General features: G+C 45.8%; 1 protein-coding gene across 4 annotated transcripts in view; it reads right to left on the minus strand.

Annotated features, from left to right (window-relative positions):
• Positions 1–25808, minus strand: part of spock3 (SPARC (osteonectin), cwcv and kazal like domains proteoglycan 3) — a 765994-nt gene that overhangs the window by 250944 nt on the left and 489242 nt on the right. For all 4 annotated transcript variants that reach the window (XM_038792122.1, XM_038792123.1, XM_038792124.1 and 1 more), the window contains one exon: positions 11197–11311. In XM_038792122.1, coding sequence (XP_038648050.1) covers positions 11197–11311 — 115 coding nt within the window. The remainder of the gene's footprint in view (positions 1–11196; positions 11312–25808) is intronic.

Below are 25808 nucleotides of genomic sequence, written 5' to 3' on the forward strand. Positions count from 1 at the left end.
GGATGGTTGGCAAAAGGGGCAGTGCCCACAGTTCTATAACATAAAAGACGATCTGGCGGCAGTGGACGGCATACTAATGAAACTGGACAGTATAGTAATCCCACAGAGCATGCGAGAGCTGGTCCTTGGCCAAATCCACGAAGGTCACCTGGGGGTCAAAACGTGTCGCCATCGAGCCCGAGAGGCAGTATATTGGCCAGGCATCAGTCAGGATATCGCCAACACTGTCCTCAATTGCCCAACATGCCAACAGTTCCAGCCGGCTCAGCCAAAAGAGACTTTGCAGCCGCATGAACTGGTGTCCTCTGCATGGACCAAAGTTGGTATTGACCTCTTTCATGCAAAGGGCCGGGATTATGTCTTCCTTGTGGACTATTTTTCTAACTACCTGAGGTGGTCAGACTGACTGACTTCACATGCAACAGTAATCAAGGCATGCAAAGAGACCTTAGCCCGTCATGGCATTCCATTGACAGTCATGACTGATAATGGCCCGTGCTTCTTAGTCAGGAGTGGACGGATTTTGCCCGGCAGTACAATTTTACGCACGTCACTTCAAGCCCCCTCTACCCCCAGTCAAATGGGAAAGCTGAAAAGGGGGTCCACATTGTTATGTTGTGCAGGGCTGCTGACTCGGGTTCAGATTTTAACCTGGCGCTGCTAGCCTACAGGATGACTCCTTTGTCCGCTGGCAGGTCCCCAGCACAGCTGCTGATGAACCGCACACTATGGACGACGGTGCAGGCTATCCACATCCCGAACCTTGATAATTTTCCGGTCCTGCAAAGGATGCAACAGTCTCGGGCCCAATGCAAGCTGGCGTATGACGCCCATGCCACAGATCTCCCTGCTCTGGTTCCTGCTGACCGAGTTCATGTTCAGCTACCTGACGGTGGTTGGTCTGCCAGAGCTGTGGTGGTCAAGCAAGTGGCCCCGAGGTCATTCCTCGGTCGCATGCATGATGGCTCCTTTCTTTGGCGTAATCGGCGGGCACTGCAGCTACTTCCACGCTCGCCACCTGAACTTGATGTCCCCGCCTCGCCTGCTGGTTCCTCAGGATGCACCCTTCCACGATGCCACTGATCTGCCAGTTCTTTTACCGCCCTCTACATTAGAGGTAGCTCCGCCCGTTCCAGTGCAGGCGGCCCCTGACCCACCCTTGAGGCGTTCAACAAGAATTTGTCACCCGCCACAGAGATTGAATTTATAGACTGAATGTTGCATCACCTTGTGATCCGTTTACACATCTGTACATATTGTTTCTTCCTAATTTGTTGTATGCCCTCTATCTGCACTATGCACCTTCCCATGTAAATACGTTCATGTACTTTGTATATAGTCAGGCTCCTACACACGTAAATACGTTCACATACTTTGTAAATAGTCTGGCTCCTACACACTCACTATTTATTGACCTATACACATTTTTTTTTAAAGTAAAAAAAAGGGGGAGATGTCATAATATACACACAAGTATATGATGGTGCACAGACAGGCATTGATTGACACACAGGATGACCAATGAACACACAGAACACAGCAGCCAATCACCAGACAGAACACGACCACTATAAAGCCAGAGGGCACTAGTTTTCCCGCTCGCTTGGGATCCAGCCTCTGAGACAGTCAGAGCCCGTGAGCAACAACTAGAACATACACCATGTGGTAGTAAGATAGTCTGGTCAGGTTAGCCTCAGGTCTCCAGTCAACTCAGCATAGTGTCAACCCAAAGTTTAAATATGTATGATAGTTAAGAGTTCAATAAACTAGAGTAGCATTTCAAGTGTTGAAAGCCTGTCTCTCTCACTGCTGCAGTAAACGCAGTGCTCGCAAACCCAGTTGACCCAACGCATCAATCTCTTCACACATATTCTCTACTAAGTACTCCATATGCTTCACCTGATGTCTGTGTCTATGTACTTGCATTGTGTATTTATGTATGCCCCATGTTTTTTTCATGTATGAAACGATCTGTCTGGACTGTACGCAGAACAATACTTTTCACTGCACCTCGGTACACGTGACAATAAATCAAATAAATCAAAAAAATATAAACCCAAAGTCTATTGTCATTGGAACATTGAAATAAATGTTTTGATGGCTTAATAGATCAAAATGCCCCAGTGAAGACCTTCACAATAGACAAATAAATAGCCTCCAGCTAAAGCCTGTCATATAATAAGACACCACTTGGAAACTTCACATTCGGGGGATTTGTTAATTGGCATAAGTTAAATGAGTGGATTGCAATCTATGCTCGCCTGACATCATGAGCCAAATTATTAAAAGGCCACAGTGCCAGGACTGGAGAAAGACAAGTCTGCAATTTCCCATCACTGACCGGTGTGCTGATTTTCTGGTCTGGTTCTACCTCAGGGGCATTTCTGAAGGGTCAAGTTGTGAGTGTGACAGAAAGTAGGAGGGATGGGGGTTATGGCACCTAGTTGATAACCTCCTCACTCTCTAGTTCCTGAAACTGGCATGTATGGATTTCGACCCGTACTTTTTCCCAAAAGCAAATTCGGGATCCACAAACGAAAAGTCAACCCCACAAGGCTGGCTCATCCTTTTGGGGTCAGCTTTAATATGTTATTTAAGGCAAGCACCTGTTATCAGAAACAAGGTGTGACTGGGAACTCACCTGCTGGGAGGCAGAAAATTGTTCATTGCTGCAGGACCTATAGGTCTGGGCGGTTTGAGGGGACAGAATCATCAGAATTATTACTACTGAGGGAAGATGTTGGTCAGGCATATGTGGGAACACAGGGCCCAAGGTTTGAAGATACAAAGACAGAAGCACTACTCCTACTAGAGTTCAGTGAGTAGGAATTATCTTGTATTTAAAGGCTTAGGTCAATCATGAAAACGATTAGCATATGTAAGTAAAATCATGAAGCAATTTCACTATTCATAATGCTAAATTAAAATACAAGACCAACACAAATTCAAAAATCATCTTTCAATCATAGCTAGAGCAATTGAGTTTGGGACAGAAATTACCCAGCCATTCCAGCGGCATCTCTTGTATACCAGTACTATTGTAAACACCAGACATGTATCGAATTTTCCTTTGATCATGCTTAGGTGCAGAATCCCCACCTGTTTTGCATAGGGTAAATAAGAAGAGAATTGAATGGATGACTCAAAGATTGGAGTGGGGAAAAATTGGTTTCAATTCATGGGACACTGGCACCAGCACTGGGGAAAGAGAGAGCTGTACTACCAGAATGGCCTCCAACTGAAGCTAGCTGGAAGCCGTGTCCTGGAGAATCGTGAAACAAGGGATACAGTGACGGCTATAAATTAAATCGTGTGGGGGTGGGGAAGGTTTTCCCATGAGAGGAATTTTGGAAAGTTTAAGAGAAAGGACAAGGCAATAGTGTAAGGAATTATATAGGTAATGATAACCCGAGTGTGACAGTAAGGGACAGAATGTATAAATATAATATTGCATCAGCAGATACAATCAGAGGAGGGGGAAAAGAACAGTTAAAAGGAAAAATTAAAAGCGATTTATCTGAATGTTTGCAGAATTTATAACAAGGTGGATGAATTCATTGTACAAATAAAAATGTTATATCATAGCCATTACAGAGACATAGTTGTAAGGTGACCAAGGCTGGGGCCTAAATATTCAAGCATACTTGAAATTTTGAAAGGATAGGAAGAAAAAAAAGGAGGTAGCATCATAGAATCACTGCAGTGCAGAAGGAGGCCATTCGGCCCATCGTGTCTGCACCGACCCCCCGAAATAGCACCCTACCTAGGCCCACCTCCCCGCCTAATCTTTGGAGACAAAGGAGCAGTTTAGCATGGCCAATCCACATCTTTGGTTTGTGGAAGGAAACGGGAGCACTCAGACGAAACCCACCCAGACACGGGGAGAATGTGCAAACTCCACGCAGTCAGCCAAGGTCGGAGTTGAACCCGGGACCCTGGTACTGTGAGACAGCAGTGCTAACCATTGTGCCACCATGCCATGCTTGTGGTGAGGTAACTCTGTTAATAAAGGATGAGATCAGTAGAAGAAGTAGAATTGATCTTTGAATTATTTAAGGAAACCAAGTAGATCAAGGGAAACCTGTGGATGTGCTACACTTGAATTTCAAGAAGGCATTTGACAAGATGCTACCTCAAATGTTACTTTGCAATATAAGAGTTCATGGAATTGGGGGATAACATTTTGGCATGGATAAAGGATTGGTAAACTAACAGGAAACATAGAGGATACATAAATGGCTCATTTTTGATTGGCAGGATGTCAGGTGTACCGCCATATAAATCAATGCTAGAACACAACTGTACACAATTTATGTCAGTGGTTTGCACAAAAGGGACTAAAATGATGGTTGCTAACTATGCTGATAACACAAAAGATAGGTAGGAAAGTAATTTGTGAAAAGACCAAAGGAGTTTACAATGGGATATAAATAGGTTAAGTGAATGGGCAAAAAGTTGGCAAATGGAATATAATGTGGAAAAATGTGAACATATTCACTTTCACTGGAAGAATGGAAAATCAGCGCATTATTTAAATGGAGCAAGATTGCCACAATGAAGTATAGAAGGATGTGGGTGTCCTGGTTCATGAATCCCAAACGATTGGCATGTAGATGCAGTAAGTGACTAGGAAGGCAAATATAATGTTGTCATTTACTACAAGGTGGAATGGAATATAAAAGGTAGGGATGTTTTGTGACAGTTGTGTCTGGTATTGGTGAGACCACACCTGTAGTACTGTTTCCACGTTTGGTCCTCTTATTAAAGAAAGGATATAAATGTGCAAGAGATAGTCAGTTGCCTTTTGACCACATGCCACATTTTCCCCGCTGCTGGCAAGAGTGAAACATCCTGTTTAAAATGTACGAGAGGTTAGGAAGATTGATTGAGTGAACAACAATTTGGCAGATGGAGTATGAAGTTGTCAACTTTGGCAGGAAGAATAGAAAAGTAGAAAATAATGGAATGATAAATGTAGGAATGTCAGATATACAGAACGCGATTTAGAGGCCTCATTGCGGTCGACTAGGTGACGCGATGAGGTCATTGAATCTTGCGGGAAGCCTCTTGCGAACTTCTATCATGTGAGAGTACCTTTAAGAAATGGGGGTTTATAAAAATAGCTGTAGTGGATGTTACTTTAAGAAATGGGTGTTTATCAGTGATGTCAGAGTGTGGATGGAGTTGGGCTGTCTGTCTGCATTTACTTTCGCTTTGGGCTCGCAGCGACAGAGTGTGTTTAGTTTAGTCCCGGGTTCAACTCCGACCTTGGCTGACTGTCTGCGTGGAGTTTGCACATTCTCCCCGTGTCTGGGTGGGTTTCGTCTGAGTGCTCCCGCTTTAGATTTGGAGAAGCTGCAGTCACAGCAAGATGTGTATGAATCTTTGCAAGCTAGAGAATGTTCATTTAGTGATTTCAAAGTGGTAACTATTCTCAGTTCTGTAAAAAGGGTTTGTTTTGTCTTATGGACGTTGCAAGGAAAGATTAAGAGTTACTTAGAGAGTACTGTATTCTTTAGGGGATTTATTGGTGTTGATAGTTGTTAAGATGTTTATAAATTGTTAACTGGTTTCATAAATAAAGTGTTTTAATTTAAAAGTAGTTTAGATTTCTGTTGCATCACACCTATAAAGTAGGCCTGTGTGTTCCACATAACCACAATCTATTAAAAGTTGTGGGTCAGGTGAACTCCATGATACACTTTAGGGTTCTCTAAACCCTGGCCCATAACAGTTCTTAACCCTCCAAGCAACTTGTGAGATTCAACAAAATCTTGCAGGATGTCGCGATCTGGATCTTGCCCTAGCTGGGTGGGGTCTAGATTAGCATATTTAAGTGAGCTATTAGGCTCATTTAAGTACGTCTGCACTGGGTTCTCCTGGCATCCGGGACCTAGCGGCTGCACCTAAGAAGCCTCGCCAAGGTACCATTTAGACTGCTGTTTAGGCTGCACGGTAGCACAATGGTTTGCACTATTGCTTTACAGCGCCAGAGACCCGGATTCGATTCCGACTTAGACCACTGTGCGGAATCTGCACGTTATCCCCGCTTCTGCGTAGGTTTCCTCTGGGTGCTCCCGTTTTCTCCCACAAATCCCAAAAGACGTGCTTGTTAGGTGAACTGGATGATGTGTTAGGCAGGTTGGTTCGATGTGGACTGCACTCGATGCAGGGAGGTTGGAAACAAACGTCTAACACTGGAGAAGATCCAACACTGTTTTATTCAACTATAGAACTGCTATACGTATTCAGCTGTACTGACACTATACTGATCTGGCCGGTGACCTTGTAGTAGCCTGACCAGACTTACTAGCTGTGGTGGTATGATTTGCATAGTTGTCTGCCATTGGTGCAGAACACTGGCTTACCATTGGTCCTGGTCGGTCATGTGCCTCGCGACCGATTGGTTGAGACCAGTCATGTGACAGCTCCCCGATTGGTCGAGAGGCTGAGTTAACCCCGCCTCCAGAGCGAGGTATAAATACCCAGAATGCCCGGCGGTCGGCCATTTACTGTAGTCGACCGCAGGGCTAACTTCTAGCTTATTAAAGCCTAATGTTTGTACAGCAACTCGTCTCGCGTTCGATTGATGGTTCATCACTAGCTACCGCATGGTGTTTGCACTTGCTAGCTCATAGATTCTGACTGTCTCAGTAGCTGGGTCCCGAGAGAACGGGAAACCTAGTGCCCTCTGGCTTTATAGTGGTAGTGTCCTGTCTGGTGATTGGCTGTACTGTGTAGTATGCTTACTGGTCATCCTATGTGTCATTCACTGCCTGTCTGCATCTCATTATATACATGAGTGGATATTATGACACTGGACATTCTGAATTCTCATTCAGTGTACCCGAACAGGTATCAGCGTGTGGCGAACTGGGGGATTTCACAGTATTGTCATTGCAGTGTTAATGTAAGCCTACTGGTGACACTAATAAAGATTATTATTCTTCTTATTATTATAGATTGATCCATGTTAATGGCACCTGGGGGGGGTTTCCAAAGCCATTGGAGACCCCTGGGTGGTTGGAAACAGGGTAAGCTGAACACCTGGCTCTCCCTCTGGTGTCTGGGCCATCTAGCCACGGCCAGCCTGGCACCTTGGCAATGCTCCCCTGGCAGGGTGCCTGGTTGACAGTGCCAGGGTGGCACTACCAGGGGCCTGGGCTTGATGTGGGCCATGCCCATGAAAGGGGGAATTAGAGGGTTATGAAAGGTGGGTGGGTGGGTGAAGGATGGGTATAAAGGGCCTCATAAAGGTTGGAGGGGTTAAGGGTGGAGGTCCTGAAAGGGAGGGCCCGAAAGGGTGTTGGGGAGGTCAGCGACCCCACAGAGGGGTGTTCTCACTTGGGGGGGGGGGTTTAGAGTTCATAGAATTCATAGAAATTACAGTGAAGAAGGAGGCCATTTGGCCCATCAAGTCTGCACCGGCTGTGTGAAAGAGCACCCCACCCAAGCCCACACTTCCACCCTATCCCCATAACCCAGTAACCCCACCCAACACTAAGGACAATTTTGGACACTAAGGGCAATTTAGCATGGCCAATCCACCTAACCTGCACATCTTTGGATGTGGGAGGAAACCCACGCACACACGGGGAGAACTCCGCACAGACAGTGACCCAAGCCAGGAATTAAACCTGGGTCCCAGGTTTGATTCCCTGCTGGGTCACTGTCTGTGCAGAGTTTACACGTTCTCTCCGGGCACTCTGGTTTCCTCCCACAGTCCAAAGACGTGCAGGTTAGGTGGATTGGCCACGATAAATTGCCCTTAGTGACCAAAAATGGTTAGGAGGGGTTATTGGGTTACGGGGATAGGGTGGAAGTGAGAGCTTAAGTGGGTTGTTGCAGACTTGATGGGCTGAATGGCCTCCTTCTGCACTGTGTGTTCTATGTTTCTCTTTCCTGGGGGCTTCCTGACAGATTTCTCTTTCCTGGGGGCTTCCTGACAGGTTTCTCTTTTCTGGGAGCTTCCTGACAAAGGTCTCTTTTCTGGGTGGGTCTGTGGGGGTCTCCTTATTTAGGGTCTCTGTGGGGGGGTTCCCTATTTAGGGGGCCTTTGTGGGAGTCCCGCTTTTTGGGATTTTTGTGGGGTCCCCCTATTTAGGGGCCTCTGTGAGGGGGCTCCCTATGAGGGGGTCTTGATGGAGGTGTGCCCCTATTTAGAGGGTCTCTGTGGGTGGTCCTCCTATTTAGAGGATTTCAGTGGGGCCTTTCTATTTAGGGGATCTCTGTGGGGTTTCCCCCTTTTTAGAGGGTCTCTGTGGGGTGGTCCCCCTATTTAGGTGTCTCTGTGCGGGATTGAGTCGGGTCTACCCCCGTAATTGGGGCAAGAGTGGGTGGGGCAGAAAATCCATGGGGCTGATTTACAATGCGAGGGGTAAATTGCAATGCAGGGGTTGACCAGCCGCGGGACCTCGCTATGGGTCGCCTGCTCAAAATGGCAGTCCAATAGTAGGATTCACTCGGAAATGTATGCGAATTGCTTCTCAATCTGCGCTTCCCAAATCAGTTTGCTATTCACCTCTGGCAGGAGAACACAGTCTCCCAGCGGGGAAGGAAATTTCGTCCCATATGTGGTTTGAATAGTGGTGCGGATCTCACCCAAAATGCAGGCAAGAAACACCCTGCCAAACACGTCCAAAATGAACTTAGAAATGTTTTGGTTGAATTCCACCCATTGTATTTAGCTTTAGTAAGGTGATGTAGTTAATGGGAGGAGTCAAGGGGTGAAGCAGTCAGGTGTTGAGTTTTCAGTTTTTGAGTTCAGTTAAAATTAGAGTGTGAACAGACCAGCAGTTTCCCTCAAAGCAGTGCAGTTAAAAATATTTTGTTGCGAACAGAACAGCAGCTTCTGAAGAGGCTGGCAGGTAACACAGGCAAGAATCTGCAAGTTGGTTTCATGAATGTTCTCATTCTCAAAGCGGTTTATCCAAGACAACTCTTTACAGAAAGTATTCCTGGGTTGGCATGCGAGCTGCGGTCGGCGCGGATTCACGCATGCGCGCTGCGTCCAGTGCGAACCCGCGCACGCATGCCAGCTTCCTTCTCCGCGCTGGCCCCGACGCAACAAGGCATAGAGCTACAGGGGCTGACGCAGAGTAAAAGAGGCCCCACACTAGGAGAAGCTGGCCCGCCGATTGGTAGGCCCGATTGCAAGCCAGGCCATGATGGAGCCCATTCCCCCCCCCCCCCCCCCCGGCCCAAGGTCGGATCGCCTCTCTCCGCAGGACGGACGCTGAGGTCCTGCTGGGTAAGACCACATGTGAACAGCAGCGGCGGGACTCGGGCTATCTCTGCGGCTGCTTAGCCCATCGGTGGACCGGCGTCGCATGAATCGAGCCCGGCCCGGTCGTTCTCCAACCCGGCCCCAGGGTCAGAGAATCCCGCCCGATATCCCTATTTGTGCATGGAATTTCTTCTCGAGCGAAGAATCCTTTCCTCACAGTCTTACAAATTAAATAAAATATTGGGTTTCTGTCTGGTATCCCAGCAACTATTGGGGTCTGGTCCGGGGTCATAGGGGCTGTTTAGCACACTGGGCTAAATCGCTGGCTTTGAAAGCAGACCAAGGCAGGCCAGCAGCACGGTTCGATTCCCGTAACAGCCTCCCCGAACAGGCGCCGGAATGTGGCGACTAGGGGCTTTTCACAGTAACTTCATTGAAGTCTACTCGGGACAATAAGCGATTTTTATTTTTTAAATTTTGTTTCATAATAATGGAGAGAGATTGCAGAATGCAGTACATGAATCATAAAATCTCACAATTAAGGAGACAAACGGAATATTCACCTTTCTTGCAAGGTGAATGCAGTATAAAAGTGGGGATGTCTTGCTACAACTGTACAGTACAATGGTGAGAAAACACCTCGAGTACTATGTGCAGTTTTGGTCACCTAAAGATGGACAAATTTGCATTGGAAATAGTTCAAAGAAGATTCACGGCTGATTTATGGGAAGAAGGGTTTGCTTTAAGAGGAAATATTGAGCATTTTAGCCGATACTCATAGGAGATTAGAAGAATGAACGGTAATCTTAATAAAACATAATATTCTGATGGTGCTTGACAGGGTAAATGTGGTGAGGATGCTTTCTCTCATAGGGTTATGTAGAACCTGCGTCCACAGTTTCAAAATGGGTCTCCCATTTAAGATGGAGACGAGAAAAAATTTCCTCTTTCAAAGGTGTTTGGAATTCTCTCCTCCAGTGAACAGTGGAGATTGGGCTATTGAATATATGCAAGACTGAGTTACAGAGATTTTTGATTAGCTAGGGTGGAAAAGGTTCTGAGGGGACAAGCAGGAAAGATCAGATCATCCATGATCTTATTTACTGGTGGAACAGACTCGAGGAGATGAATATTTCCTTGCTCCTATTTCTTATGTACTTCTGTTCTTAAAGTCTATCTTTCAAAAAAGATCAAATTATAACGGTCAATTCACAATGCAGGAAACTTTTTATCCATTTGTAAAGTACTGTAATACACCCAACTACTTTTCCACATTCACAATGCTGCTTTATTTAATGGTCACTCAACTTTCAAGATCAAAGCGCTGTCATTATTACTGCATAATTAACTTATCATACAGCATTACATCATAACATATTAAGTTGTCAATACCCTTTGAACTTACTTGTCAAAAAGTTCCTGTCTCCAAGCGAGGGCTTTCCCACACTTCCCAAAAATGTAGAATTTTCTTGGTCCATTTTGCTTGTAGAAGCACAACTCCATGAAAATTGTGGAGTCTAAAATACTCATCTAGCAATGGAGTCAACAAGAGCAGGAATGCTGTATGTAGTCTTCTGACTCGCTCCATTATCAATACAGCTGGCTTTGAATATGGGGGTGAGACCTCCACATGTATACATTTCTGCTCACCTGACACCAGTTTGTCCCGCAATGGGATAGTAAACTCCAGCCTGATGTCTACTTCCTTAGGTTTTACATTAGGAAGTGTTCTTTGAAGCATCATTAATATTGAAACCATTCCAAAACAAATTGATTGAAATAGTAGAATTTAAAAAACACACACTTTAATGCATTATAAATAACATGCATATATGTTGTATTTCCAATACAAAGTTAAGAATGGAATTATCTTTCTTCACCCTCATACTCCAATATCTTCACTAAACCAGGGAGTACAAAACTCATTCTCCAATTGTCAATTTAAAGAGCCAATAAAGTATAAGATTTACCTTTCTTTTCATCTTTTTCTCCAGCTGATGATTTATCTGAGGAACAAGGGCACCGTCCTTCACATTTGACTGAGATGTGCTTGCCCGAAACACATGCCTGATATTCCAGTTTACACTGTGAGAAAAGGAAAGAATTAATCCAACCATCATTTAAACAGAAATAAACTGTTTAATAAAATATAGTTTACATATTTCATCAGGGCAGCATGGTAGCATGGTGGTTAGCATAAATGCTTCACAGCTCCAGGGTCCCAGGTTCGATTCCCGGCTGGGTCACTGTCTGTGTGGAGTCTGCATGTCCTCCCCGTGTGTGCATGGGTTTCCTCCGGGTGCTCCGGTTTCCTCCCACAGTCCAAAGATGTGCGGGTTAGGTGGATTGGCCATGCTAAATTGCCCGTAGTGTCCTAATATTAAGGTTAAGGGGGGGGAGTTGTTGGGTTACGGGTATAGGGTGGATACGTGGGTTTGAGTAGGGTGATCATTGCTCGGCACAACATCGAGGGCCGAAGGGCCTGTTCTGTGCTGTACTGTTCTATGTCTATGTCTATCATGTTTTGTAAATTATACTGGTGTAAATATAGAAACTAATACGACAGCCCCAGAGTATTTCAGCAGTATTAAGGTGCGTGTGCATCTGCAAACAAGTGAGTGATTTTTCAGTGAGCAATACAAGGGCAATTCATTTCTATCATTTTCTGACACTTGAGTTATGTCACTCAGTGCTCTTAATTACTTAAGCTATAAGAAATTCTGGGAACCCATCACTCTTTGGAGTAATCTTTATGTTGTGCCATAATGCAAATGTGAGATTTTGATTCGGTAGCTTGTTTTACCTCTTTTCAGGTTTAATTTCAAATCGGGAGTGGTGCAAAAATGCTTTCAACCCATTACAACCTGTTTCTTCTTGCATTTGGGGTCCAGGTGGAGTTACTTTAGAGTTTGCCTGTTATCCTGAATGCTACAAAAGAGTGTCATTCGTAAAAACCAATTGTTTATTTACAATTAGAAGTATAGCTCGTTACTCTACACTATGTTGTGCTTCTGCTTCCCAAGATCTTAGTCTCTTAATGATCTGACTTTGCATCATGGTTGCACATTTGGTGGCACCTTCTTGAGGAGGAATTGTTTGGTCCTTGTTACTCGTTCATGCTGGTACAAAGTATAGGAAGAGATAGAGCGAAGAATTCTCCTTCGGATGGGCATGTCTCAGCCCTATCAAACGAGGAGTGCAACTGGAAAGGGGTAACAGCAAGACCAGGCGCTTTCAAGGAGTGCGGTAGAAGGAAAGATGGCAGAGAACTCTGTGGTGCCGTTGCCACGGAGCAGTTGGAGGAATTATTGATGGTCAAGTTCTGGCAGCAAAGGCAGGAGGTCTCAAAAGACCTGGATACGGTGCCTGATCCAATTCGGACAGCCATTGAGAGAGTGGAGCAGAAATTGGAGGCAATAGTGCATTGCTCCAAAAATTGGAAGAATCGGTTGCGGACCATGAGGACGGGTTTGCCTTGTTGGAGGCAGAGATTACGCTGGTGAAGTAGGGCCAAAGGAAACTGGGGGAGAAGTGGATGATGTGGAGAATCGGTCGAGGAGACAGAATCTCCGGATTGTGGGATTGCCCGAAGGCATTAAGGGAAATTAGGCCGCAAAGTATGTAGCTAGCATGATTGGAAAACTGGTGGGTTTTGATAGGGCCCATAGTGGTTTGATAGGACGAGGGCGAAGGAATTTTCATTCTTTTGCATGTCCACAGGGGGTATTCCCGGATTGATTTTTATGTCCCTGGACAAGGCAGTTCTGGCAGGGGTGGTTGGGACCAAGTATTCGGTGATCGTGGTGTTCTGACTACATGTGTGGATTTGCGGGGTAGAGGAGGCGAGATCCCAGAGGCCACAGTGAGGTGAATGTGGAGTTCTTGGCCGATAAGAAGGTCTATGAAAATATAGGGGTGGCTATCCGGAACTATGTGGAGCACATATGACGGGGAAGGCCTCGGCTGCTGCGTTGTGGGAGGCATTGGAGGCAGTGGTTATAGGGGAGTTATTTTGATTAGGCCGCATAGTGTGAGGGCAGAGCGGGGTGGAGAGGCTGAGGCGGGTGGAGACCATTCTGGCGGTGGCCGGAGGTATTTGGTGGATCCTGAGGAGGCACTGCTGAAGGAGAAGCAGAAGCTTCAAATGGAATTTGGGCTGGTGGCGACGGGGAGGCAGTGGGACAGTTCCGCAGGGCCAGAATACGGGTTTGGGGAGAAGTCGAGCAGGATGGTTGCGCATCAGTGGAGGAGAACGGTAAGGAAGATTGGGAAGATCAGTGATGGGTGGGGGGGAGCTGGTAACAGGGCCAGAGGAGGTAAATGGGGTGTGTGAGGCATTTAATTGGAAGTTGTACAGTTCGGAGCCCCCAGCCGGAGATTAGGTGGTTTTGGATAGGCTAGATTTCCTGAGGGTGGAACTCTCTGGGCTGGGGGGTGTGGGGTGTTGCAGTCGGGGAAGGTTCCGTGTCTGAACGGGTTCCCTGCGGAGTTTTATAAGAGGTTTGGATCGGAGCTGGGGTCCCTGTTACTGGAAATGTACAATGAGCCAGTGGGGAGGGGTGAGCTTCCCATCGTGCTGTGTCAGGCACCTATCTCGGAGGGAGAAGTGTGGGTCGTACCACCCCATATTGTTGTTAAATGTGGATGCAAAGCTATTGGTGAATGTGCTGGCAGTGCGGATAGAGAGTTGTGTGCCAGGAGTGATAGGGAAAGACCAGACAGGGTTCATGAAGGAGCGGCAGTTATTGGCCAATATTCAGAGGTTTTTGAATGTGATAATGATGCCCTCAATGGGCTGGGAAGTGGAGGTAGTTGTGTCTATGGAATCTGAGGAGGCGTTTGACCATGCGGCATGGCCATACGTATTCGAGGTGTTGGCGCGGTTCGGGTTTGATCGAGTGGGTGGGATTGTTGTATAGTGCTGCTAAGGCAATTATTTTGGTTGAATCAGGTGTATAGACAGGGGTATCCGTTCTTCCCTTTGCTCTTTGCCCGAGAGACTAACCATTGGCAATGGCACTTAGGGCTTTGAGGGGGTGTCGGAGCATTGAGAGAGTGAGGGGTGGAGCACCGAGTCCCTTTATATGCTGATGACCTCTTGTTATATGTTGAGAACCCGGTTGAAACATTTGACAGAATTATGGGGATCAAAGAACAATACAGCACAGGAACAGGCCCTTCAGCCCTCCAAGGCCTGCGCCGATCACGTGTCCTATCTAGACCAACCGCCTGTATCCTTCTATACACCATCTGTTTCATGTGCCTGTGCAGATAAATCTTAAAGGTCGCTAACGTATCTGCCTCAACCACCTCACTTGGCAGTGCATTCCAGGCCACCACCACCCTCTGCGTAAAAAAACTTCCCCGCACATCTCCACTGAAACCTTCTCCCCTCACCTTGAACTTGTGCCCCCTTGTAATTGTCATTTCCGCCCTGGGAAAAAGCCTCCAACTATTCACCCTAACTATACCCCTAATAATTTATAAACTTCTATCAGGTTGCTCCTCGGCCTCCGTCTCTCCAGAGAGAACAATCCCACTTTATTCAATCTCTCCTCATAGCTAATACCCTCCCAAACCAGGCTTTTCACAGAACTTCATAATTATGAGAATAAAAAGATTACGAAAGCAAGCATGCCATTTGCTTTCTTTACCACCATTTCCACCTATGCTGCCTCTTTTAAGGATCTGTGGATCTGCACGCCCAGATCTCTGTGCCTCTGTGCTTCTGATGGTTCTGCCATTTATTTTATAGCTCCCACCTGAATTGGATCTACCAAAATGCATCACCTCGCATTTGCCATTTCTCTGCCCAATTGTGCAACCTATATATATCCTGTTGTATTCTTTGACACTCTTCATCACTATCCGCAACTCCTGCAATCTTAGTGTCATCCACAAAGTTGCTAATCAGACCCGCTACGTTTTCTTCCAAGTCATTTATATACATTACAAAGAGCAGAGGTCCCAGTACTGATCCCTGCGGAACCACCGCTAGTTCTTTTTGGGGCTACTAAGCTCAATATGGGGAAATGTGAGGCATTCCCGATTAACAGGGACAGGGGCTGGGGGGGGGAGAATTAAGAAGGTTGCCATTTCAGCTGGTAGGGTTGGGCTTTTGGGATATTTTGGGATACATGTGGTACATGGTGGAGGGAGTGAAGGAGGACTTTAGGACGTGTCGTTGGCTGGAAGGGTCCAGACAGTAAATTTGATGGTGCTCCTGGAGATTTTATTCATGTTTCAGAATTCTCGATTTCCTTGCCCAAGTCTTTTTTTAGTAGGGTGAATAAGTTGATACTAAGATTCATGTGGATGGATAAGGTTCCCAGACTCAGAAGGTGTTTCTGGAAAGGGATAGCAGGTGCGGGGTGCTGGTGCTGCCAAATCTGCAGAATTATTATTGGACGATGAACATAGCTATGGTTTGGAGTGGGCGGTGGAGGAGAGGTTGGAATGGGGACAGACAGAGGAGACTGTGTGTAAAGGGACCAGTTTGAGGGCGCTATTGTTGGCACCTCTTCCATTCTCACCAACAGGTACTCCATGAGCCCGGTGGTGGTATCAAAGTTGAGGATGTGGAATCAATGTTGGCACGCTGTAGGATGGAAGGCATGTCCTGTGGGCTCCAGTTTGTGGCAACCACAGATTTGTTCCGGCTGTGCTGGATGTGCGGTTTTGAGATTGGGGGTGGTTGGGGATAGAGTATTTTCGGGACCTGTTGTGAGGATAAGTTTGCAGGATTTGAGGAGCTCGAGGAGGTGTACTTGCTGCCAAGGGGGAATGGGTTCAGGTGTGGGACTTCTTGAGGAATGAGTTGGTTCGTTCCCGCAGCTGCCACCTCCAGCGCTACAGGACAAGCTTTCTGTGCGAGGATCAGATAGGCAAAGGCAAGGTATCAGATATATATGGGAAGCTGAAGAAGAGGGAGAGATTCTGGTGGAGGAGATCCGGCGTAAGTGGGAGGAGGGGTTGGGAGAGGTGATGCAAGCGGGGCGTGGAGTGAGGTGCTGCAGAGGATAACCCATCTTTGCCGTGGAAGGACTGAATCTTACACAGTTTAAGATGGTGCATAGGGCTCATATGGCGGGGTCTAGGATGAGTCTGTTTTTCCAGGGGTGGAGGATAAGAAAAGGGCTATGTGCAGAGGAATCCAGTGAACCATGTTCATATGTTTGGGCATTTCGGAAGTTGGAGCGGTTCTGGAGAGAGTTTGCGAATGTAATGTCGAAGATCTTGGTAGTGGAGGTGGCGCCGAGCCCGTGGGTGCTGTTATTTGGGGTGTCAGAGGATCCAGGAGTACAGGTGGAGAGAGGCTGACGTGGTAGCCTTTATCTCCCTGATAGCCTAGAGGCGGATCTTGTTGGGACTCAGAGCTACCAAAATCAGGGACATGGGTGAGCGACTTGACAAAGTTCCTCCACCTAGATAAACATCAAGTTCGCCATAAAAGGGGAGGGGCGGGTGGTAGCAGGGGGACCACAAAAGTGCCATAGAATAAGGGGCATATGCCAAACTAACCCTGTAAGGGGGGAGGAGACAGAATCCTCCATTTCATCAGCAGCACACTCACGCGTGCGGACTTCCCAACGGCGTGAGGGTGCCCAGAATGGGAAACCCCATTGGCCCGCTGCCAGGACGGAGAATCCCGCTGCCAGCACAGGCGCACCGCATCAATAAATGGGTGCGGCGGGATGGAGAACCCATCGAAGGAGAGAGAATAAGTGAGGGTGGTGGGGAAGAGGGAAATAGAAATAGGACCCCTCCCCATGGAACCATAAATAAAACGGACAGACGAGCCGAGCCATTGTACATCCAAAAGGAGGGGCTAGGGATAGAGGTGAGGTACCCTACATGTAACGCCTCCCTTTCCTGTTTTCTGATGTGGACGTCACTGTTACCACCGAAAACCCTAAAACTATGAAATATAAAATGCAAAGGCAAAGAAATCCTTTAACAGTTGGTGGGGGGGGGGGGTGGGGGGGGGGGGGGGGGGAATGGGATGGGGGGGGTTCATTAGTGATATTGGTGTGGAAGGAGGGGGAGGGAGGGTGTTATTCCTATTATTATATGTTACTGTATGGTTCTTTGTAAAAAAAAAATTATTAAATCTAATAAAAAATAGTTTTAAAAAACCAAAAAAACATCACTAGATGGTGATGCCTGGCCACAAACTGACTTTTAGCCTCTTGCTCTGCATTTCACGATTCCCAAGTGACCTTGGTGGATTTCTGTAGAATGTCTATTCAAAGAGATTTTAGGATAATTTAAAAATACAAAATAATCGATGGTTGTGAGATGTTTTTCCTGTTCAAGAATTGATGTAATGTTTGGTTGCCACGGATGTACTCCAGCCATCCATTCTGGTAATACTCCTTTATTTTGATGCGTTCATTAACTTGCTGTGCTTCTGCTTCCCAAGATCTTAGTCTCTTAATGATCTGACATTGCCTCAGTGGCTTTTAAATGTTTGTGATGAGTGAAGTATCTGCTCTCACTTCCTTAATGAAATGCTAATTTTTCAGCTTGTTCCTTTCAGTCGTATTTTGGATAGTACATCCATTGTCGAATCATACTTCCCTTGAAAGTACTTGGTAACCGAATCGTATCTCATAAGTCTCAGTCCTAAAACGTTCAATTCGAGATAGCATTTTTGCAATTGCCTTTAAGTTAAAAGTAACCAAGGTTTGTGGACAGTTTCCATTTTAAACCTTAATCCATGACATAATCAGAAAACTTCTTGCAGGCTGCTAATGTTTCATTCTCAATAGTTGCATACCTCCTCCGTGTCTGTGAAAGATCTTGTGGTGTAATAAACTGGTCTACATTGCCCATCTTTTGAATTTGAAATACCACCATTTCAAAGCCTTGAGATTATATATTGCAGTACAATTGTTGACAAAGCTGCATTGTAGTGTGAGAGAATTTTGTTAAATTAGGATTACTTTGCTGGTCCATGTTCCAGCACCATTGTTGGCCCTTCTCTCAACAGTGATTGTAATTGTTCATTATTTCTTCTAAATTTGGTAGGAACTTGCCTTCTTGGTTGACCACCTCCAGGAATCTTTATAATTCTGTGATGTTTATAGGCTGTGTGAATTCTCCAATGGCATGAATCGCCATATTTCCCTAAGATTGCACAATGTGCCCTCATGATTTTTACATAGGCATTGCAAAGTCACATTTGTCATTTAATGTCAAACCAGTTTCATGTAGAACTTTGAGGACCATTCACACTAGCGGTCAAGTTCGGCCTTGATAAACCATGCACAAGAATGGTGCCCACGTGGCAGATTACTCGCACCATGCCTTCTAGGATCTGAGACATCATTCTTTGGAATGCCTCAGATGCAGAAGCAATTTGAAATGGCAACCTGTTAAAACAATAATGGCCGAATCAGGTGATATACGTGGTTCGCCATCTGGATTCTTTGGAGGTAACTGTCAAATGCCGCTGTTAGCACCAAATTCTGTGAAGAGGATGTTTTTTGCTAACATGGCGCGACTGTTATCCACTGATGCCATCAGTCAGATCTTCGACTCCACTGACTTGTTTAATTGAGTCAAATCCACATAGATTCTAACTGAAACCATAGACCTTTGGTATTATGACATTCCAGAACACCATTCCATCAATATGGCTACTGGAGAGGTGACTCCTTTAACATTTGTTCACAATCTTGCTCCTGATTTTATTAAGGGAAGATGAGGGGCCACCCTCATTGTGAACAAAGAACATAGAACAGTACAGCACAGAACAGGCCCTTCGGCCCTCGATGTTGTGCCGAGCATTGTCTGAAACCAAGATCAAGCTATCCCACTCCCTGTCATTCTGCTGTGCTCCATGTGCCTATCCAATAACCACTTGAAAGTTCGAAAGTGTCCGACTCCACTATCCAGCAGGCAGATCCATTTCACACCCTAAACACGCTCTGAGTAAAGAACCTACCTCGGAATCCTTCCTATATCTCCCACCCTGAATCTTATAGTTATGCCCCCTTGTAACAGCTACATCACCCGAGGAAATAGTCTTGAAACATCCACTCTATCTATCCCCCTCATCATCTTATAAACCTCTATTAAGTCGCCTCTCATCCTCCTCCGCTCCAAAGAGAAAAGCCCTAGCTCCCTCAACCTTTCCTCATAAGACCTATCGTGTAAACCAGGCAGCATCCTGGTAAATCTCCTTTCCAATGCTTCCACATCCTTCCTATAATGAGGTGACCAGAACTGCACACAATACTCCAAATGTGGTCTCACCAGGGTCATGTATAGTTGCAGCATAACTCTGCGGCTCTTAAACTCAAGCCCCCTGTTAATAAACGCTAACACACTATAAGCCTTCTTCACGGCTCTATCCACTTGAGTAGCAACCTTCAGAGATCTGTGGACATGAACCCCAAGATCTCTCTGTTCCTCCACATTCCTCAGAACCCTGCCGTTGACCCTGTAATCTGCATTCAAATTTTTTCTACCAAAATGAATCACCTTGCACTTATCAGGGTTAAACTCCATCTGCCATTTTTCGGCCCAGCTCTGAATTCTATCAATGTCTCTTTGCAGCCAACAACAGCCCTCCACCTCATCCACTACTCCACCAATCTTGGTGTCATCAGCAAATTTACTGACCCACCCTTCAGCCCACTCCTCCAAGTCATTGATAAAAATCACAAATAGCAGAGGACCCAGCACTGATCCCTGTGGTACACCGCTGGTAACTGGTCTCCAGTCTGAAAATTTTCTATCCACCACCACCCTCTGTCTTCTATGTGATAGCCAGTTACTTATCCAATTGGTCAAATTTCCCTCTATCCCTCCTTACTTTCTTCATGAGCTGACCATGGGGAACCTTATCAAACGCCTTACTAAAATCCATGTATACCACATGAACTGCTCTACCTTCACCTACACATTTAGTTACCTCCTCAAATTTGTGACGCAAGACTTACCCTTCACGAATCCGTGTTGACTATCCCGGATTAAGCTGCATCTTTCCAAATGGTCATAAATCGTATCCTTCAGGACCTTTTCCATTAACTTATCGACCACCGAAGTAAGACTAACTGGCCTATAATTACCAGGGTCATTATATTCCCTTTCTTGAACAGAGGAACAACATTCGCCACTCTCCAGTCCTCTGGCACTATCCCCGTGGACAGTGAGGACCCAAAGATCAAAGCCAAAGGCTCTGCAATCTCATCCCTTGCCTCCCAAAGAATCCTTGGATATATCCCATCTGGCCCAGGGGACTTGTCGACCCTCAGGTTTTTCAAAATTGCTAATACATCCTTCCTCAGAACATCTACCTCCTCCAGCCTACCCGCCTGTATCACACGCTCATCCTCAAAAACATGGCCCCTCTCCTTGGTGAACACTGAAGAAAAGTATTCATTCAATGCCTCTCCTATTTCTTCTGACTCCATGCACAAGTTCCCACTATTGTCCTTGACCCGCCCAACCCTCACCCTGGTCATTCTTTTATTTCTCACATAAGAGTAAAAAGCCTTGGGGGTTTTCCTTGATCCGACCCACCAATGACATCTCATGCCCCTTCCGAGCTGCCTGAGCCCTTTTCTTAGCTCAAGCGACCCAACTGGACCTTGTTTTCTCATCCTTACATGCTCTTCCTTTTTCCTCTTGACAAGACATTCAACCTCTTTTGTGAACCATGGTTCCCTCACACGGTCATTTCCTCCCTGCCTGACAGGGACGTACCTATCAAGGACACGCAGTATTTGTTCCTTGAACAAGCTCCACTTTTCATTTGTGCCTTTCCCTGACAGTTTCTGTTCCCATCTTATGCTCCCTAATTTTTGCCGGATCGCATCATAATTACCCCTCCCCCAATTATAAACCTTGCCCTGCCGTATGGCCCTGTCCCTCTCCATTGCAATAGTGAAAGACACCGAATTGTGGTCACTATCTCTAAAGTGCTCTCCCACAAACAAATCTTGGCACGGTTCATTACCCAGTACCAAATCCAATGTGCCCCCCCCCCCCCCCCCCCCCCCCCCTCTTGTCGGCCTATCCACATATTGTGTCAGGAAACTCTCCTGCACACACTGTACAAAAACTACTCCATCCGAACTGTTCGACCTATAGAGGTTCCAATCAATATTTGGAAAGTTAAAGTCACCCATGACAACTACCCTGTTACTCTCGCTCCTGTCGAGAATCATCTTTGCAATTTCTTCCTCCACATCTCTATTACTATTTGGGGGCCTATAGAAAACTCCTAACAATGTGACCGCTCCTTTCCTATTTCTAACTTCGGCCCATATTACCTCAGTAGGCAGATCCCCTTCGAACTGCCTTTCTGCAGCCGTTAAACTATCCTTGATTAACAATGATACTCCTCCACCTCTTTTAACACCTTCCCTACTCTTACTGAAACATTTATACCCCGGAACTTCCAACAAACATACCTGCCCCTGTTCTAACCATGTCTCCGTAATGGCCACAACATCGTAGTCCCATGTACCAATCCACGCTCCAAGTTCACCTACCTTATTCCGGATGCGCCTTGCATTGAAGTAGACACACTTCAACCCACCTTTCAGTCTGCCGGTACACTCCTGCGACTTTGATACCTTCCTCAGTACCTCACTACTCTCAACACTGGCTTCTGGACTACAGCTCGTTTTCCCAGCCCCCTGGCAAATTAGTTTGAACTCCCCCGAAGTGCCGGAGCAAATTTCCCTCCCAGGATATTGGTGCCCCTGTGGTTCAGGTGCAAACCGTCCTGTCTGTACAGGTCCCACCTTCCCCAGAATGTGCTCCAATTATCCACGTACCTGAAACCCTTCCTCCTACACTATCCCTGCAGCCACGTGTTTATCTGCACTCTCTCCCTGTTCCGCACCTCAAAAGCACAAGGTACCGGCAACAAAATAGAGATGACAACATGGTTTGTCCTGGTTCTCAGCTTCCACCCTAGCTCCCTAAATTCCTGTTTCAAATCCCCGTCCCTTCTCTTACCTATGCCGTTAGTACCGATGTGTACCACGACTTGTGACTGTTCCCCCTCCCCCTTAAGTATTCTGAAAACACGGACCGAGACGTCACGGACCCTGGCACCCGGGAGGCAACATACCATCTGTGAGTCTCTTTCGCTGCCACAGAACCGTCTATCTGTCCCTCTAACTATCGAGTTCCAAATAACTATTGCTCTCCTGCTCTCCCTCCTTCCCTTCTGAGCCACAGGGACAGACTGAGTGCTGGAGATCCGTTCACCGTGGCTTACCCCGGTAGGCCGTCCCCCTCAACAGTATCCAAAACGTTATACTTGTTACTGAGGGGAATGACCACAGTGGATCCCTGCACTGACTGTTTCCTCCCAGCCCCTCTTACCGTCACCCATCTATCTTAATTCTTCGGAGTAACTACATCCCTGAAGCTACTATCTATGACCACCTCTGCCTCCCGAATGATCCGAAGTTCATTCAGCTCCAGCTCTAGTTCCCTAATGCGGTTTTTGAGGAGCTGGAGATGGGTACACTTCCCACAGGTCAAATCAGCAGGGACACTGACGGAGTCCCTCACCTCAAACATTCTGCAGGAGGAACATTGCCACTGCCTTCACTGTCATCTAGGAAGAGACATAGAAGCCTAGCATCTGCCCTTAGGTCTTAGTCGGATTCTATTTTCAGCTTTCATGAGCATGAAAATAGAGATGGAAATTAATTTCTAGTACATTATTGACCACTCAACATCAATTTCATCAACCTTGTAAATGAGTCTCAGCAGCGAGCATAATTTTCTGCTCTGAAATGGTGACTCCTAGTTCTTTATCACACAGGGGTCCCACAGCTTCTTTAACCTTACATCTTAATTTTGTCAACTGTTAATCTATTACCAATAGTGCTGTCCCTCCTGGACCTTGCTACTGGATGGATGATGGCTGTAATGTGATCCTTCTATGCCATTTTACCATCTCAGATAATAGTGAACCCGATATTGCTGAAATCTGTGGTGACTTTCAACTTCGACTTTAATGCTTCAATAATAATTTTTGTTTTGTTAACTTCTCCCAAAATGGGTATTTGTTCTTTTTTTGGCTCTTTCACTGCTTGGATATTACATGGTTTCTTTCTTATCTCCTTTTTCCTGTGAGCTATAGGAACTTTGGATCTGCAGATAATTTGAAAATGTCCTAACTTCCATGGCGGTTTGCATGCTTTTTCCCAATTATTCAGGCTTTTGTTTCACTGAGCTCTTTTTGTTTGACACATTGAATGGCTTCACTCATTTTTGTTCAAGGAACATCACTTTCCCCATGAGCAACCACTCTATTTTCCTCCCTATGCTCAGCCAGCCATGCTATTTGTGAAATGAAATGAAAATCGCTTATTGTCACAAGTAGGCTTTGAAGCTAGTTACTATGAAAAGCCCCTTGTCGCCACATTCAGGTGCTTGTTCAGGGAGGCTGGTACGGGAATTGAACCGTGCTGCTGGCCTGCCTTGGTCTGCTTTCAAAGCCAGTGATTTAGTCTGTGCTAAACCATCCCCTTGTGCTAAACCAGCCCCTTGTAGTACCTTAGTGAGAGTTAATTCTTTCTTTGTTTGCAAACGATCTGATAGGGTTTCATCTAAGACCCCAACTACTATCCACTGCATATTAATTCATCCCTAAGGATCACATAGTCTCCACAAATTTGAACATTTCTAAATGAGTCCAATGATTTGCTTTGTTTTTGCCTCCTCTTATTAAATTATATTTGATTAATGATCTAATTTTTTCAAACACTAAAATAAGAATCAAGTGCCTGGAGTCGGTCATATGAGCTTGAAGCCTATCTTGCAATATAATCACATTCGATGGTCCCTCCTGTATAGAGTAAAGCACTGACTTTATCCTTCTGGCCCTTTATGCAAACCTGGAACTGTTCTGTATCGCGAGAATTGCTTCCTCCAATTCTTTCAGTTTTGAGCCTGTTGTGAGATTTCAGTGCTTCAGAACGGTTGTGGGAATGGCACTGTAGATTCCATGCTTACCCTGAGCTCTGGATCTGTTGCTGCTTCAGAGGTTTGGTGTTTGACTGATCCAGATCATTGATGTTTGGACTCCGTGTCTGTCGGTCTGCTTGCATCTGCAGCACCAATGATGCTCCGTTCTCAGATGAGAATAAACTGCTAATCTGTCTACAGACATATCTTTAACTGAACTGCAGTCAGAGCAGATGCTTGACCTCTGCTCACATCCCACTCTAAAACTCAACTAAAAACTGCTTTTCTGAAAAACGCCTGGTATCTTAGCTCCTTCCATTAATTTAATCATCTTACCAAGCTGAAACACAAAGTGTTCAATTAACTCTACAGGGAACCCCCTTAATCCAAACTAAAATCAATTAACCCAAGGTTTTACGATGCCTTAATTGCACCTCTGCTTCCTAAAATCTTTCAAACCAGGAAAAACACTACTGCAGCAGTCATACACAGTAACCCAGTGTTTTAACCCTTACTGCACCAAAGCCATATAATACAATATATCTGAAATTCCTACATTCATCACAACCCCACTGTGTGACTAAGTGTTCAACTGGTTTCAGTCCTCAATTTACCTCTTACCACTTACGCTTACATTCAACTATCCTTTTCTATTTTACTTAGGGTGGGATTTTCTGCCCCCCCCCTCCCCCGCCCCCCTGCGGTGTGGCAGGGGAGGTGGCTCACCATTGGCAGCTGGCGGGATCTTCCGGCCCAGTCATCAAGGGGGTTGCCTTCGCCGGAACTGGAAGATCCTGCCGGCGGGAAGGGCCAGATAATCCCACAATTGGGTATTTTTTTAAATTTCACGTCACATTGTATTTATCTTTACTCAGTGCCAAGAGTCCAACTTTAGTTTAATCAACAGCCATTGACCCATGCCCTTAAAACAGCAATCAAATTAGTTCCACAACCACAATCTATCGTCACAACCCTACAATTCTTTCCCTTCCAGTTATACATTCAATTCCCTTTTGAATGTTAGGCAGAGACTCCCCATGCTTGTGATGTCTTTCCTGTGTTGGTCCAACATCGACTGCAACTGGATGCAGTAAAACAAGAAACAGGCTTCCGACACAGGAGATGGTCCAACACTGTTTTATTGAACCTGTTGATTGCTGTACATAATCTGATGTGGGTTGACACTTTATCAACCTAACTGATAACCTCCTACTGGCTCGACTAGACTAGCTCTCTATCACATGGTGATGATGTTTATTGGCCTGTGCACTGCGACTATCTCCCTGGCCGTGTCCTGTGAGAGGGAGAGCCTTAATGCCCTGTGGGCTTTATAGTGGTGGTGTCCTGTCTGGTGATTGGTTGTTCTGTGTCGTGTGTGTTCATTGGTTATCCTGTGTGTCAATCACTACCTGTCTGCATCTCATGATATACATGAGTGGATATTATGACATCTTCCCCTTCTAAAATAAATTTTGGAATGTGGCTGTATATGCATGCATAACTATGTACAAGTGGGCAATGAATGAACATATGTACATGGGAAGGTGTCAATCGTGCAGATATAGAGCAAACTGAACAAAATTTACAAGATTTAAGTCTATAGATTCAGTCTTTGTGGTGGGCAACGAATTCTTGT

The sequence above is a fragment of the Scyliorhinus canicula genome, chromosome 3, assembly GCF_902713615.1.
Source record: "Scyliorhinus canicula chromosome 3, sScyCan1.1, whole genome shotgun sequence".
Taxonomy (NCBI): Eukaryota; Metazoa; Chordata; class Chondrichthyes; order Carcharhiniformes; family Scyliorhinidae; genus Scyliorhinus; species Scyliorhinus canicula.